General features: G+C 44.5%; 1 protein-coding gene and 1 pseudogene across 1 annotated transcript; both read right to left on the bottom strand.

Annotated features, from left to right (window-relative positions):
• Positions 1–3,272: 3,272 nt before the first annotated feature.
• Positions 3,273–11,255, bottom strand: LOC115247598 (melanopsin-A-like; annotated as a pseudogene).
• Positions 11,256–13,605: 2,350 nt separating this feature from the next.
• Positions 13,606–14,882, bottom strand: LOC115247597 (putative defense protein Hdd11). The gene is made up of 5 exons (XM_029829813.1): positions 14,603–14,882; positions 14,299–14,411; positions 14,094–14,203; positions 13,931–13,995; positions 13,606–13,854 (listed from the first exon to the last, which is right to left on the bottom strand). The coding sequence occupies exons 1-5, from the start codon at positions 14,793–14,795 to the stop codon at positions 13,748–13,750; spliced, it is 588 nt and encodes a 195-aa protein (XP_029685673.1). The 5' UTR covers positions 14,796–14,882; the 3' UTR covers positions 13,606–13,747.
• Between the last annotated feature and the right edge of the window lie 3,041 nt (positions 14,883–17,923).

Below are 17,923 nucleotides of genomic sequence, written 5' to 3'. Positions count from 1 at the left end.
GCTGCTTGGAGGCTTGGAATTGAAATGATGTGTGACGTGTGTGTGTGTGTGTGTGTGTGTGTGTGTGTGTGTGTGTGTGTGTGTGTGTGTGTGTGTGTGTGTGTGTACGCAGGAGTGTTTGTGATGGGGAGAGTATTTGTCTGCCAGCCGTCTAATCAGTCTGACCCCTTACAGATTGATATAAGCCCGACTAATCCCCATCCCAGCTCTGCAAATACTGCACAGTTACAGTCAGAGCGGCTTGGCTGGTGCGCACAGACCAGGTTCTGCTAATGCACGGGTGGAGATGACAACCTGCTTTCAGCCTGCATGCACAGATGCACGCACACACACACACACATTCTTTGCTTCTAAAACTTTGAATATTGTTTCCCAGAAGGCTGTAGAAAAAAAGTGATGTGACGCTGTAAACGCACACTCCGCTTTTTTAACAGCTGCTCTGCACATTATACACACATACGTTCACTGGGGCAATTGTGAAATATTCTCCAGAAACCTTCTGGAAAACAAAAGATAAATTGATTCCTGGGGGAAACTTTTTTTTTAACATTCCGGATTTGAAATTGGTGATTTTCCACATCTGCGGTCTGATTTACTTCAGTTAACACAAAATTTTTTTTCAGAGCTGGAACTGGAAAGACAAACATATGAGAGGTTGTTTTATGGAATCAGGCTTTTCGGAAGGAAGATGGAATCCCTTGATAACTTCTATAAGAAGTGGTGTGACATGTTTTGGTGACTTTGCATTAAGTCTTGACAGCTCGTCATAACTCCTCTGAGCCTGAGACAACATCCATTATCTTATCCTCTCCTCCGCCTGGCCACCATCAATCATGCATGGAAGATGCATGTGCGTACTTCCACCCCCACTATTACTCTAAAAAAACCCAGAGGAACCATATATTTCTTGTACACACATATTTTCAGCTCAAATGTTTCCCAACAGCAGGAAGGAATCAGGCTTGGATACAGGATGTAAGGTAAAAGAGGATAAAATAAAGTTATTGTGAGGTGGTAAAACAAGCAAAAACAGTGATTCTGTAGGTGTATCCTGTGTGTTCTCACGTTCTCTTGCAGGCAGTATTTCAGAGGCTGTGCTGAACGAGCTGGGGTCTCTGGGGGGCATCAAAGCACCTGCTCCTTTCAGCACAGACTAATGCATGAGCAAACATCAATACTGCCCCACCCCCACGGGTACAGTCTTCCTGCTGCCCCCACCCCTGACCCAACACATGGGACCCCACGTGAAAGATTAAAAATGATTATTGTGTTATTTGTTATCTGTGGAATTGTTTCCTCCCCTGGTCACCAGCAGCAGTCAACCTCTTAAAGGAAATTATGGAAATAAATACTACTAAGTAGAACATACAGAACACATTTCTAATGGTTGTTGTTTTGGAGTTGTTTTTCTTTTTCCAATTAAATTCCTTTTTATTAAAGATATGTGCTGGTAGATAATTCCCTTTAAAAACTAATCAAATATTATGTTTTAAATAAATTTAATCAAGCAATATGATCCCTCCAGATCAAATGTAATATAACCCACGACATCAAAGCCCTACAATGTGCTTAAACTTACCTTTAGTACCAAAAAACCAGTATTCTGAAAAGCTTTTTCCTTCAAGTTCCCATATAGGTGATGCTGCCATTTTGGGAAAAATGTCACTTCCTGTCCCAGTCACATGACTCACAAACCAGGATGTGTAGTAGGGACTCATTAGGGACTTAATGAATAGTGATATGGTTGAGTTTAGGGCAAAATTGTTGGTGACATTGCTGTTCCCCCTGGTTCTTATGGTTTAGCCCAGTTCTAACCTAAGCCTCATTCCCTTAACTGCCCCCCCCCCCCCCCCCCCCCCCCCCCCACACACACACACAAACACCACACACACTCACACACTATCACTACTATCTTTGCTGGTGGTCAGGCTCACTGTCCATTTTCATATAAAACCAGGTTACATTAAATCAACACTAAAATTAACAATGCTTAATCCTTCTCATAATCCTTCCTTTTGTGTGTGTGTGTGTGTGTGTGTGTGTGTGTGTGTGTGTGTGTGTGGTGTTGTACATGTAACATAATATGTCTGAGGTCATTTGGTGCTCTGATATATTATAATTACTCTCACACTTTGTTCGATTTTGTCTTGATGGCCTTCATAATGTTTTTGAAACAACAGTAAAAAATTGTTTGTTGTTTATTTATTCATAAATAATCATGTTTATCTTTATTAAAGGAACATTGTGCTGTAGCATGTAGTTAGAAGCTAAACATTGTTATGTGGAATAGGCTCAGTGAATTGTAACAATAACTGCCTTTGAAACATTACCATTAAATCTGTAATTTATGTCTATAGTTACATGAGGGAAAACCAGTAAAACATAAAACACCCACGTTGACCATTGAGTATATCAAAGTATATCATAAGGGGGGGGGGGGGGCTCCATCAGGATTGGTCCCTCATCTCATAAAACAGTGATGTAACAGCTACGATCATAAAGTAGGCTCATCGTTAAAATTAGTTTATTTTCTTCATCTGTTTTTAATAACATTTAATATTCCAGATGTATGTGTTAAGGTGCTTGAGGCAGTGAGCATGCATGGGTGTAGGCAGTCACTTTTACTGAGGGGCTTCTAAAAGGTGAAAAGGTGAAGGAAGGTCTTTCCCTGTTTAACTCAACATAAGAGGGCTGCTGTGCTGGACTGGACATTTTTAAATCTCCAGTTTCAGCCGGGAGAAGCTTTGGTTTCACTGCACCTTCCCTGCACAGTGATGTCATCTAAGACTCACACGGGTACATGCACATGCACACACAGTCCTGAGGCCATGTTCAGAAGCAAATCCAAACAATTATATTATTGATCAAGCAGCTCTTTTTCCCACTTTGGTTTGACACAGAACTGACTTTTTTTGTTTATGTCTGCAAGCACGGTTGTTGCACCACAGGAAAACTGTTATCTCATCTTCCCCTGAAGGTTTTATGAAATAGAATAATAAATAAATCACGGCATGTGTAAAGAGGTAGGTACAGTAGACGACCCAATAGCCAATAAGCGGTTCATTACTTCCCCCTAGCGGTCATTTGGAGTAAATGGAATTAGCCTTGTCTTAAAGATAATCATTTTCAGCATTTTATTCTTTTTTCACATTATCTGTTCATTACAGTTTATAGAATCAGGACATAGCATGAACTGACTTCGTTTTTATCTGCCTTAACAGAGGAACCCTAACCTCAACCCCGTATGCTACATGTTGTGTGCAGATGCAGTGTTGTGGGGAACAGAACCACACTGAACACCGGACTGCCATTTTGTTCATCACTGCTGCCCATCTTGCAGAGTATATGTGGCGCAGGAGTTAATCCAAGCTCACTGTGAGCTCACCAGAACACTGAGGACGAATCAGAAGACTGTGGCTGTAATGGGCCGTTCACTCGCCCTCCAGCGGAAGATTAGTGTGCCCTTTGTGCATTTGTCAGTCAGATTAATACAAATTTTTGCCCACACAAAGTGTGTTTTGATGAGCCACGTTTTCAGGTGAAATGTACAAATTTATTTGGTTTGAAAAACAGAATAAAAGCACAGAAAAACACCACAACCATCAATAAACACCCCCTTTTTACTGTATAAATATAAATCTAGTCTGTGATGGGGCCCATGTAAATGGTCATCAATAATAAAGTACATATAAGCAACAAGAGCACAGTTTTAAAATGGATTGGTTACATTATAGGAGCAGCATCAGTGAAGTGGTGTGTCAAAATAATCACACAACATATTAAAAATCACCACAAACACAGAATCCAAAGCAAAGAAAACCACCACCTGTCAGAGTGTGACATTATATCACTTTCGCTGTCCAAATAAAAAGCTTGGAAAAGTCCACAATGCCTACAGGGGCCAATAATGCAGGACAGGATTTGTACGTGCAGCCTCACAACTTCAAGTTATTACTTTTGCTTCCTTTCTTAGACGTATCATGCCAATTTGTTACTGATACAAAGACTCCCACTGACCCAAATCCCTCCTTTGGTGGTTTGTTTTGTTTCTCAGCTGCAGTTATTGCACATTTGCCTCTTTTTTCTCGGTCATATTTGTGCTCGCGTTTACAACCCCAGACCAGTGACTCTTACATCAGCCGGGCTAAGATGTTCACGTTGCAGCTGACTGAATCTGGCCTGTCAAGCCTGGGCCTCCAGCTCGGGAAAATATGTTGTTGCGCTTGTCATTTTCAAGGGATCTAAGAAAAATATGCTGCAACCCATGCTGCCCCTCGGGTCGTCCGTGTCCCTGCTGGAGCCTCAACGCTGCACGCTGCACGCCAGAGCTGGGTCATATCTTTGCTGCGCCCACAGTTCTTCAACACTTTGGTAGTCCGGGCAACTGTGACACTCTCACACGGATGCTTTGTGTTGTCCAGTCATGTGATACGTCGGTGAAAAGGTCATGTGAATGAAGTTTGTCAGGAGAGGAGCTCCACCGCCTGGAAGACCTCGGAGGAGAAGTTTAAGCTGGTGAAGACGCTGTCTTCCAGCGCCTCCACGCTCTCCTCCAGGCAGGCGCTGTCATGCTTGATTAGTCTGCTTTCTGACGTGGGACTGATGACAATAATGCGCGGGACACCTGCAGGCAACCCGGGACTCACTGAGGAGAGCCTCCCAAAATGTAAGGAGTCAAAAGAGTCACTCCTGTGGCTGCCTAGTCCGTCTTTGCCCCCTGGCCCCTGTGGAAGCTCGTTGGTCAGACTCTGGCTTCGACCCCTGGTAATAACTAGCAGGGGGAGAGTGGCCACGGTGAGAGAGGTGGACACCAATTCATGCTCACCACCACTCAGTGATTCATTCATGGTAGACTGGTGCTGGTGAGGTTTAAAATAAAAGGTTATGAAAAGTGGATTTGCAAAACACAAACGTGTGAGTACGTACACACAAAGGAACCCTGGTGATTATTAGCACCACAGATGTTCTTACCTGTTGTTTGGTCACAGTTGTGATCACGTTCTGGGGCCGTTTCTTGTGCGACATGCTTCTGTACGAATGTCTGCATGACAACGATCTTCTGAAGGAGCCATCGGACCTCCTGCCCAAAGGCTCCAACTCTACGTCCTTTAATCCCTGAAGAGAGACGATAGGACATTTGAGACAAACCATGTAAAAAAAGAGAATAGTCCTTTGATTAATCCAAGGAGGACGGTGACGCTGATCTCCATCACATTGTGAGGTGCAACAGCCAGCAGTGTTAAATGTGATGGTAAACACTGAATGTGCTGCAAATTCTGAATTATAATATCTTTCCAATTATTATATCCAATGAAAAATAAATTGCGTGATAGATGAATGAGATATTATTTTTTGTTTATGGGGGGAGGAAAAAGGTGCTTTTTTCATTATTGGGTCAGAAATTACCCATAAATGATAGTGGAGAATATGGTTTAAACATCCATTTTCCTGTTTTCCCCTTATGGGGATGCAGGATGGGCCAAATATGTTTAAAGTGATTAAACTATCTATATAGGGTTTTGCAGCTTCTAGAGCAGGGGTGGGCAAACATTTTGATTCGTGGGCCACAATGGGTTCTAACATTTGACAAAGGGGCCGGACCAGGAGCAGATGGATGGATGGAGTGCTTAAAAAAATGAATAACCATTTCTATTTTAAAGCACTGAAAGTTCTGTTATCCTTCAGGATATCACCATCACTCTCCCTCCTGACTGTCTTTTTTCTAGTGGGAAAACACCAGAATTGCAGTGAAAATTTAACATTAACAAGGTTTATTCATTTAATTTTTCAAGTTTGGCGGGCCGGATTAAAACGTTTAACGGGCCGCGTGTGGCCCCCGGGCCGTAGTTTGCCCATGCCTGTTCTAGAGGGAAGGTCACATTCAGGTGTTGATTCTCTTGGATTATGGTCCATTTAATATCAAGGACATTTCTGATTTAACATTTACCATTCTAGTAGAACCTGCAATAAAGTGGCTCCTGGATGTTGTGGACTGTCGGCTGATGATGGAGTCCCTGATGGAAGACTCACTGATGGAGGAGGAGGACATGCAGTCCTTCCGAGCAGTGGGAGACAAAAACCACAGGCAGGCAAACTTCTCCACCAGCGTCATCCTAACGAGGGGACGAGGAGGGCGAATATTCGGACAGAAACCAGAGGAAAAAAACAACCGCGGCGATGCTGGTTTTCAAACCCACCTGTACTTGTTGTGTATGATGGCGTAGATGAAAGGATTGTAGATGGTGGAAGCCTTTGCTATGATGGCCGGGACGGCCTTGGAGTATGGCGTCAGGATGTTGGCATGCCTACAGACAGAAAGGAAGAAAGAATCAGAACATCCCATAAAGTTGGTGTTTGCTTTTAGTGCTACAGCTGCTAACTTATATTTCCTGTTCCCTTCCTTTATTCAGTGACATCCCGAAGGGGTACCGTGGGTCAAGGATTAGCCAGAATGTGCCAGCTGCCGCGCGCATGGCAGGGTAAATCCAGCTGTGCATGTTTGTGGATGCAAAAAAATTTTCGTATAAAAGTGTAAAAAAAAGAGGCAAAGTTGCGTAACAACACTCCAGTTTACTGTGAGTCCCAGTGGATGCAGATGTGCAAGCCTGGGCCAGCTGAGGACATATGAGTAACCGCCTGTTGTATGTCACTCATTCGAGGTCCTTTGACCTCTAGCTGATGCAGCCTTATATAATCCAGTAAGCGGGCTGACAGCCTGACCTCAGAGTGGCACTTCGGACACTATATATTCAATCAGTCTCGACATTCACACACTTGCTTGGTTCTAGCCCTCATCAATCCTGCCCGTTGTGCAAGGTTGTGTGTCATCCCATCAGGCCAAGGTTGTTGCGTTTGTTAACACACTCCAGACATCTTAAAGATAATCAATAAATCCAAACCACTTTGCTGAAGATCTTCTACTCTCAACTGTTTCACACACAGCCTTTCAACTCTGTCTAACCCCGTCCTCTGTATCCTCTGCTGTTGCCCCAATAATCTTCAGGTCCTCTTTACTCATCCATAAATCTCCACTTTGGTCTTTCTTTAGGCCTCCTGGCACCTTTAGATATTCAGTGTCGCACCTCAGCACGTGTCAAAACCATCTCTGAATAAACATCTAATGGGTGATGCTGTCATTCCTGATATGATCCATCCACATCACTTCCCACCCTCTTCCTTCTTTCCTCTCACCCTCGCAGCTACTCTTTTATCACTCTTCGTCCCTGACTCTCTCCTCCATCTCGTCCATCCTGCTTGCAGGTTGACCCCAAGGCTTCTGGATGTGAGCACATTCACAGACAGTCTGATTGGGACTGTGAGATGCACCTAAATCGTCTGCAGTGTCTTTCTGTGTTTTTTCACCCAGGTGAACTTTTCCCTAGAAACAGGGGCCAGTTTACTAGATTTTGTGGACTTTACAGTGACGAAAAGCTCAAATTGAAGCACCATTGCGGCTGTAAGCATGCTAAGCCTCCAGAGTCTCTATCCCCACCTCTTCTTTTTTTGTATCTCCTGAAATGTCTCATCCACATCAAGCTTGTTGTTGCTCTTCCCGTCTCAGATTTATCCCATGGTCAGTCAGAAAAAAATCACAAAATGGCACCTCTTGTGTCTGCTGTGAACCTAAAACATGCTGCTGTCTGAAATCAGACAGTGGAAAATCTCCTTTTTATATTCACAAACAGGCTTTAGGATGCAAGAAGAAAATAGTGATCCCTTAAAGTTGTGCTACAACATGTGCTGTTGCAGCATCGTTAAAGTTGATAGATGTGATATTTGAGTTCTGAAATGTGTCTTACCCCCCAGGAAATGAGTGTGACGCAGGCGTACGGTGACCAGGAGAGGACATAAACGATGATGACCACAAAGGCGATCTTTGCCAGCTTCCACTCACTCCTGATGGACTTCTGCTGGATCAGGGTGGATTTTCTCACTTGAGTGCCCAAACGTTCCACTTCTCTGATGGCGGAGGAGAACAAAGAGGACAGTGAGACACTGGATGTAGACGTTAGCTGGATGACTGATCTTCTGCCTTAAAAAATTCATGTGGCAGGAGGATTCAGCTGTCTGTCATCTCACTGTAACCTCCTCTGACACCAGCCAGTTACAGGCAATAACGACTAATTAGATTTGTCACGGCAAGTGAAGGGGGCTATGTCTTTACCAAACAATGATATGCGCAAATTCACAAGTGGAAGTGCTAAAGTGGGGACAACAGGCTGGCTCAGTGGACCCTTTGAACGAGGCACTGACTCAGGATGTGAATCTAACCCCCAGAGGCTGCACATCAGGGTTGGATTCACCGCAGGGGTGGAACGTCATGACTGTGTGTGTATGACCAATAAAAGCATCTTCAGTGTGTCCTTAAAATATGCTGATGTCGGGATCCTCGAAAATACAAGGAAACAGACTGCAAATAAAGTAGTGTACGTTGTGCTGTTTTATCCAAATCCGTGAGAAGCTTTAATACATTTGTTAATAAAAACACTACTTTTTAAAATCTCAAGTACATATAAGAAAGAAAAAGATATATATTGATGCTTTAAGTAGAATTTCGTTTTCGGAACACAGGATCAGAAGTGGATTTCTTTGGGGTTTTTTTAGAAAACTTAATTTACACCTGGTACCTGCTGGTCTTGCGAACGGCCAGAAACATTAAGAGATAGCAGGAGAGAATGATTGCCAGAGGAATGAAGAAAACAAAGCAGCACAGCATCATCGTGTAGCTCCTATTGGCCAGTGGTATGTAACATAATCCCAAGTACAAGATGTCATCAGGCCCTCGGGGATGTAGGAGCCTAATGGGATTAGAGAACATTAAAACAGGAATAAAAATATGGAGTCTGATATCCAGGAAACCATCAAGCAGTTCTGCATGCTGTAGCCCAGATGTCTCTGGGTCTGCAGATCAGGATTTCAGGTGAACATCCGGCGACAGCTGGTGATAGTGCTGGATTACAGTAATCAGTCTGTTGACTGGATACAACGTAACTGCAATATGAAAAAGGCTGAACTTACTCCAGCCCACGAGAGGAGCCAGACTCCAGGCCAGAGAGTAGAGCCAAACCATGAGGATGGCCAGAGTTGTCCTTCGCTTGGAGCTCCAGTGGATGGTCTGTAGGGGCTTGGTGATCACCACGTAACGGTCAATGGAGATGGCCAGCAGGTTGATCATGGAGGTGATGCCAAAGAGGGCGCCACAGAAGGCGTACATTTTACAGCCTACAAAAACAAACCACAAACTCAGGAGGGGCAACAGCTGGGCGGCGTATGACATCAGTCGGAATGGAAAGGAATTACCCATCTCTCCAAACACCCATTCCTTGTAGAGACAGTTGATGAAGAAGATTGGCGACTGCGTGGACGCCATGAGGAAGTCGCTGACTGCCAAGTTCACGATGAAGTAGTTGGGCAGGCTGCGTAACTTCTTATTGCTACAGACACAGGAAAGACACCAGGAAAGCAATCATGAATCCAGTAAATCATACGGTCAATCACATTCTATCAATGCATTCTGGTGGAGATAGAACCCTGTCTTCAGCATACGTGATTGCCCAGATGTAGCAGCACTTGTGTGTTTTGTTATTAATTACAGGCAGCATGATGTCAGCACTCAATATATGAGCAGTGCAAATCAACTCTGGCTGAACCAGCTCTCACATCGGCATGATGAGTCCGGCTATTGACCCAATGTCCATCTCCACAGCTCTTTATTGATTAAACTGTGAGTTGCCTGAATTAAAAGATGATGCACCCCAATTTCCCAGGAAGCTTCCTTATGCTGTGTTAAATAAAGCAATTACAATTCCTGGAAAAACTGGAAAAGCTTTTGACACACACACACACACACACACACACACACACACACACACACACACACACACCACACCACCCCCGCACACATGGACACACACCCCCACCCTCCCTCTCTCTCTCTTACACGCACAAAACACACACTCACACAAAAGCACATCATTCACACACAATGTTAGACATAACTTACTTTTACTTTGACGTTGGGGATTAACAGTAAGACGCAGATCACATTTGCATTGTGTACAGTCACTGCTTATGATGTGCTTAGAACTTATTTGGTGTAGATGATCCAGGCAGTAACTTAACCTATGCAAAGTATGTCACAAGAATATTATAAGAAAAATGGTATTCCAGATATGATAATTGTAATTTATTTGCACTGCTTTGGAAGAAAGATGATCTTTTGGCCAGGACACTGTGCAGCATGGATTATTTTAATGGTAATCGCTGGCTTTTTCTAAACCCCATTTGATCCTCTGCAGAGTAAAAGACATGACGAACACGGCAACTCGCTCTGGAGTGAATTAAAGCCAGGACAAATCTGTCGGCATAATTTGAGAGGCTTGCCTGCCCTATAAACCAGAAATTAAAGGCAGTGAGAACTATAGTTATCGCTCCATCTCAGTAGGGCTCTGATTAATTAAGAACTCTGATAATATGAGATTAGCTGCAGTAAAGTACAGCAATGAATAAAAAACAAAGCCCTTGCATGAACTCACCTGTAGAAGGCAAATATAACCAGCACGTTTCCAGTCATGCCCAGGACCCCGATGACAAAAACAAAGAAGGCGACGATGTAGTGGACGTGGTCAGGCACATCCACCTTGTTTATGAAGCTGCCCGGGCTGTGCGTCCTCCGGTTCCATGCTCTCAGTAGACCACATGATTCAGACACTTTATCAGGGCTGCCGATCTGTAAGGATGAACCAGGGTGTAGTCCGCTTGGTCCTGCTGTCCAGTCTCCATTGTTGCAACATTTGCACCGGACGGGGAAGCTGAAAGGTGGAGTTTTTCTTCTCTGGACGGTCCCACAGTTGAGTCTGGCTGTTATCACGATTCACTTGTGCAGTGGCATTCACTCATTCCCCATGGGGAATGAGCCAAATATGACGGACCAAGTGATGTTTACTTTTGAAGAGCCTCAGGAGAATGTGAGGGGAACGATCAACATACCAAACCGTTGGCACGACTCAGTCAGCAATAGAATAAAGAACGTAAAAGAAGCTTTTACTTCTTTGTCCAGGTGTCCTCAGAGTATCGACAGTGGCAGCATCTCAGGTTCCCCTCCTGTCTGCAGGTTAAAGTGTCCCTGTCTTCTTTCCAGATCCTGTTAGTTACTCAGGGTCTCCGGATGGTGCTGTTGAACCCTGTTGGTGTTCGTCTACGCGGTCTCAGCCTGCAGCCTCTTCACCCATCACACCAGCTGTGCACCGAGCTCTGAATAAGTGGCCTGGCTCTGATTATCTTGCCAACTGGTGAGTCCTAACCTCTCTCTCTCTCTCTCTCTCATTCAGTCCCATCCATGTCATTCTGTGCTGTCTCTAAAGCCTGCCCTCTTTGTTATAGTCTCTCTCTCTCTCTCTCTCTCTCTCTCTCTCTCTCTCTCTCTCTCTCTCTCCCTGGCTCTACCCCTCATCTCATACAGCCCAGCCCTGAGCTCTCACACAGCAACTATCAGGTTCTTACATAACAGACATGATGTTCACCAACACCCGCAGCATTAGCAACAGTGAGGACCCAAGCGCGCAGCAGACTTTCTAATCTGTTTCCTATGATGTAGGTATGTATGGACTATATGTACAATCGTGCTCGTGCCTATGGATTCCTTCCACTTCGCAGCATTCATTGTCTGGAAACCCCCACTGTTTCCATGTGAGCAGTCGCGCATGTCGAACACGGAAAACATGCAAAGGCAGTTAAAGATTACTGATAAAGTCAGAAAATTAATCGCAATTACAGATGTGCGGGGTGACCCAAAACGACATGCACTTCTCTCCCTCAGGCTCCGTGAAGCTGGTCATTTTTCTACACAAATTAATATAAAATTCATGAGAGGGAAGCTACTTATGCGTGGGTTTGCTCTCTAACCCTACAAGAGTTTATAGGAGCGACGGACCCTTCGTGCCGTATGCTGGCTGGTGTCTGCGATAATACGAAATAGTGGCGGCGATTTTTATCATGATTTAATGTGGCAGATATGATAACCAGTCTCTCTGGGTCTGAATGATGTCTCCTGGCTGGGCGGGGGTCAGAAGTGTGCCACATCCACTGCTCATTACTTTTTATGGTGTTGGCATGTTAGCGAGAGGAGATGAAGGGAACGAAGAGGGGGGCTGAAGAATGCAGAGCTTAAGGATGTCAACTAAGCCCCCACTGCGAGGCATAGTCTTAATCCGCACGCTGCGCATGAAAGTGCATCTCTGTTTGATCTGTCTGGATTATGATGGTGTGTATGATAAGACACGTGTGTACATCTGTGTTTGTGTACACACACGTCTGTTGTGCGGACCTACTGTACTAGTGAGGCACAGAAAGGACACGAGAACACATCTATTGTGCAGGATACGCTGCTGTATCCTGAGGGACACTTATCATAAAGTAGTGCAATCCAAAAGGTCAAAAGGAGAACGCTCATTTTTAAGGGGGTGGGTGCATTCGAGATCATCTGATATTTATTGTATTTGTTTGTTGAACTGGTCAGTGCTGTTAAGGCTGCGATAAAGAGGGATTAGTAAAAGATGACATGTTATCCTGCTCTCAAGACGACAGAGTATGCAGGTGGGTGAAAAGACAGCCACAGATTAGATAAATAAATCAAATTTTACTGTGATTATAATCCGTTGGTTTGTGCTTGTATAACCTGCAAAGGCGTTGCTCTTGGGGTTTCACCGAAGTATTGAACGGAACCTCTGTGTTTGCTGCTGCACCTCGCACGAGCCATATTTGACCTCGTTTTGATGGAAAAATGCATCGGTGTTGTGGAATGCATCGGTTATTTGCTGGGCATCACAGGCCACGCTTCCACGTGTCAATAAGTCAGTATTGAGCAGCTGGTGGCACTGGGGTCTTCACCCCTGGCGTCGGGTTGCCTGGACAAGGATACCAGTGGCTTTTCACCCTCACTGAAAGAAACTAATTATTATCGAGCGACGCTGGCGCTGGCGCTGCGAGCGCGGCTGCGGCTGCGGCCTCAGGAAATCAGTGGAAATCGATGGTTTGGCGAGGCGGCTGCATAAAACACCACCTTCCTATTTCAAACCCGAACAGTGTGACACCAGCAGGGCGGGGGTAATTCTGCACATTATGGACTAAATTCCATCGACCCATTCTGACTCATTCCTGGATTTGCTCTACCCGACGACGGCATTTATGACACTGGCCTTTTGTATCAAAAACCTATAAAAATAAAAGAATAAAAGGCTTTTTTTCTGCATCTGAAGGTTTCAATCTTATCTGCAAATGGAGGAGCAGAAGGACAACTTCAGCCAGATGGCGGGAGAAGCGGGAGCGTGTGGGGTGGGGGCCGAGCAGGAAATGAAAGTTATGATAGCTCCCGTATGGAATCCCATACGTTAAGCCTCTTTACTCTGCCCGAGTTTCCGATGGACCGTTGTACCAGGAATCTAGATCACACAACGAACCATGTGGAAAAATCAGGTCGTTGTGTGCTCTTTAATAAGTGGAAAGACAATCAATGGTTCTCTCTCTCTCCATTCTCTCTTAAGCTGACAATTAATGTGATGTGTTTGTGATGAGGAAGCCTGATGGACATCACCCATTATCAATTAGTGGTGGTTTGGTTATAATGAAAACTTTATTGCTTTTACACTTTATTGAGGTGACAGATTCTACAGATCCTCTGACATAGGGCAGGTTCCCTCCAACAGCCCACTGGGAAAAACTTTTGGTTTTGCTCCCCCCCCCCCCAATCTCATTGGAGCACATTTGACAGCAGGAAACACACCAGCAGGACCAGCAGAGGTTTCTTCTCAGCAATTCCAGCACTTGCACCTGTGGCCAGGCTGAGACCTGCTTTCTCTGGGAGAGTTTCAAAGCTGTCAGGAACATTTTGTCTTTCTGTTTACTTTTGGGTCGTGACCCTGGCTGTACCCACCTCTGAGCAGAGCGTCGGACTTGACATTAATCCAGTAGACGGCACGCTGCTGCGCCACGGTTGCCCTGAAGGAACAAAAGATGAGAGAGGGGGAGGAGCGTTGCAGATGGAGCTCCTGTGCACAAGTCCAATATGTAACACAACATAAAATTGGGAACATTACTTGAAGAAGATCGGCTTGGTCGAGTTTGGAGGGATCCAGCTGTACATTGTGGCGTTGCCCTTCAGGTTGGTGTTGGAATGAGTGATGGCACCGTGTGGGTTTCCGGAGCACTGCTCATGAATTCATCAGTGACCCAAAAAAAACACAATCATGACGACCACAAACTGCATCAATTTCAACGTCAACCTGACTGTTCTGGCCTCACCAGAAGGAATGTTGTATCGGGCGGAGGGAGGCGCCAGCTCCCCAGAGCACTGGTGCTGCCGGCTGTCCGAGCCTCCAGCAGAACGCCCCGGTACTCGGGTCCAGAGATCGTCACTGCGTGACGGAGCAAGATAGGATTACATGATAACATTAGGAAGCACTGACAGCACTGATTTGATTCTAGAGCAGATTCACAGAGGTGGACATTTAATCCTAAATAAAATACAGTGATTCATTTTTATTTTCTAACGAGCTATATTATCCGAAGATCTTGACTGGGATGGATGCAATCCTGGGCACTCTACCTGTGATGGCTTTTCCTGGCTGGAACGTCCTGGCGTTGGTCAGGAGACTGTAGGGCGCCGGCGAACTCTGGGGCACCACGCCAGTGTGGCGAGGCATCATGTCCTCGCAGGCACCAGTCGGAGCACCGCTGGGATACCCCCCAACGGAACCAAGCACTTGTATGATGAGGAAAGCAGACAACAGCAGCTCCATAACCTCCAAGTCAGTGAGGAGCAATCACAACTGGCCAGATCCGAGCCGGGGGATGGTCTTTTCCCAAGTACGGCTGCTGAGTCACAACCATTGAAAATCACTCTTCTCACTGTGAAATGTGGGTTTTCATGTGAAGCTTCTTATGAAACCCCCCAATGAAAAGTACAGTTCTTCACCTGAGGGCAGAACAGAGATCCTAATCCGTCTAATTCAATCGTTGCTGCTGCAGAATGTGACAGCAGGGAGTTACAAAAAAATAAATAACTACATAAATAACAGATGAATGCTACAACATTTAATGACCTTTCCCTAAAGTTTACTTCTGTCTCTGAGAAATACTGTCGTAAAACTCTTTTGGATTTGAATCACGTCATTTTGTGGCGTTCTGGTTCTGGTTCTGGTGACGCAGGCTGTCTGTGTCCCGTCCTGACCGACTGCTCGTTGGATGTCTGTCCAAAAGTGCACTAATGAATTAATGAAAGGACACGGGGACAGTCTCTTCCTGTGCGTCACAGGCGCACGAGGCCGAGCAGGACAGCCCTGAAGGCCGACAGCCAAGGTGGAATATGAACGGACCTGGTGCACGTCACCATCTCAGCCCCAAATGAGTTTCGACTTTGTCCCGACGTACAAGCTCGCAAATGTCCCAAGCTGTGCTTCCGCTTTCAGGCCTCCCACTCTTGGGAACACAGTTTTGCTATCTAGCGGGAATGTTGGCCGGACAGCCGACACGTATGTTGTAGGACACAAAAGAATGTGACTGTGAGCCTGATTTTAAAAAACAGCTTTCGAAAGTCCCTCTTTTATGCTCTAGGAATGATTAAAAAAAAAGAGAGAGAAACTCTTCCAAATCTCTGATGAAGCCCTTGAGATGAGAAAAGGTTTTCAAAATATAAAATCCCTTCGCTTTGTACGTGCACATTTGTAATCTTTAGACAAAAAGGATTAAAGTCTCAAGAGTAGATCTTAGTGGGTCATAAAAAGAGTTGATTGTATCTCTCTGAGTCCTTGCTTAATCTTACATTTCTAAACAGTATATATATGCATACATATGTGATCCAGGAAGCTTCACAAACAGGACCAAAGCAGCTTTAAACAGCACCATTCAGACGACGGTGCCTTTAAAGTTAATATTCATTTATTAATGTGTCACTCCAGCCTTTTAGCTCTTCCTCTCTGGTGTCTGTCGGCTGTTTGCATTATTGATTTGACACGTTAAAGAACAACCGGTGAGAATTTGACACTAAGAGGGCAAAACTTAACCAGGAACGTGTTCTCCTTCACCTCCGTCACTCCTGGTTTCTCCCTGAAGACGAGCTTCCCTCTTTCATCTTCCTCTGTGTGTGTGTGTGTGTGTGTGTGTGTGTGTGTGTGTGTGTGTGTGTGCGTGTGTGTGTGCGTGTGTGTGTTATACCATTTGAAACCTCTCGCTGTCCCTGATTGTTGGCGTGCTCTTCCACTTGTGTATTTTCATTATTCATTTCCCATAATTCCACATTCTTCATCTTCGCAATTTGAATATTTACTGTGTTTACTAACCGACAACGTACATGTCACTATTATATAATCGTGTAGCAAGTGTGGTGCTCTAAAAACAGCCCTTGTTTTCTATGTGTAATAAACATGTAGCTATTTATTCTCAGTTTGCAGACGTGTGCACAATTTCTGGGCTGGATTTCTTTTGAAATTTGCAACTGTTTACAACAGCCTAACAATGTAGGAAATAATCAACTATATGTGAACTCAAAATAATCAAAACTTTTTTTTAAATATACACACTCCACTCAACCAGTTGTAAATTCCCAGGTAACCAACTTGGATTAAATCTCAGATGTTTAATATTGATCAACGTGATATTCAATAACATTTACAAATGTCTCATGTACAGCTCATTTAGAATGTAGTAGATATTATTGATTTTTTTACAGTGTAGATCTACGTCTGTACATTGCCTTTGTTGTACAGATTACCTGTGAATTCAATTTAATCTACGGAAGTTGATCCCATTGATTAGTCCGAAAGCTTCAGTGAGTTGCTGATGCCTTGGACCAATCAGGACGCTGCTTTATCTAATGGTCATTTTCATTAGGTGGTCATTTAATATCCCAAATCGCACGACTTTGGCACAGATTTATGAACCGGAAACTAGGTATAGCTTAGAATCCATGAGCAATCATCATCATCAACATCATCGTCATCGTCATCGTCATCGTCATCGTCATCGTCATCGTCATCGTCGTCAGCTCTGGGAGACTCGCAGCTCCACTTAAACCCGGTAAAGACCTGATCACCTGATGGATAGAGACGACCTGGTCCCCCCAAACGTCTGTATAGGCAGGAAAGGAGGCGATTTTATAGCTGAGCCCGGGGTCGACAACATGTACACACACATGACTCCATTTTGTCTATTCATGTCAGTAAATGGTCGTTTAGGAAAAAAATACCAACATGGGGCAACAAATTGTTTAATTAACACGAAAATTTATTAGCATGTCAGCAGTGTCCAGTGGTCTCACTGAGTGTTAATCACAAATACACGCGTTCATGTTTCATTGTCGTCACAATGTTAAGGCTTGAGCAGTAGTCTTGCTGTGCGCACACACTCAGCCGCGGCCGCTCCCATTTCCACCTCCCGTTTTATCACCGCTACTTTCAGAACATGTCCAGCGCAATTTAAAAAGTTAATGTTTCGAAATCGATTTCCAGGTGCTGGTGACATTTATTTAAACAGTTATTAATTACATCCCAGCAGAGGCATAGTCAGTATGCTGAATATTTGGTGGGGAAGTTGATCAACCAGCTCATGTTTAATCACCTCAAGTCAGTTTTTCATCTTTAGAGCGATGAATGGAGTTTATGTCAATAGAAGATTAGCATTTTAAAAGAACAGAGAAGCTCTGAACTCGCCGAAAGCACCAACATTCAACACAACCGGCAGAGACGGAGCAGCATCAGAACGCTGACAGTATAGTGTTCTAAAAGGTGGAAAAGCCTCTGTGACTCTCTGGCATGAGAAAAAAAGAAAAAGAAATGCGGTTTGAGTCAAGTGATACTTAGCGCCGTCACGCGTAACATTTCCAGGATTTTTGACCTCCACCGTGACAGCATCAGACGTTCATGTGACTATC

This window comes from Takifugu rubripes, chromosome 21 (assembly GCF_901000725.2).
Source record: "Takifugu rubripes chromosome 21, fTakRub1.2, whole genome shotgun sequence".
Classification (NCBI taxonomy): domain Eukaryota; kingdom Metazoa; phylum Chordata; class Actinopteri; order Tetraodontiformes; family Tetraodontidae; genus Takifugu; species Takifugu rubripes.
The sequence above is the reverse complement of the archived record's forward strand: the minus strand, read 5'-3'. Positions and strand labels throughout refer to the sequence as shown.

What these genes read in the sequence shown, in the direction of transcription:
- LOC115247597 (XM_029829813.1), bottom strand. Translation starts at nt 14,795, where the DNA reads ATGGAGCTGCTGTTGTCTGCTTTCCTCATCATACAAGTGCTTGGTTCC. An exon ending in CCGATACAACATTCCTTCTG is followed by an intron (nt 14,204 to 14,298) that starts GTGAGGCCAGAA and finishes ATTCATGAGCAG; the next exon opens with TGCTCCGGAAACCCACACGG. An exon ending in GTCCGACGCTCTGCTCAGAG is followed by an intron (nt 13,855 to 13,930) that starts GTGGGTACAGCC and finishes AAACTCTCCCAG; the next exon opens with AGAAAGCAGGTCTCAGCCTG.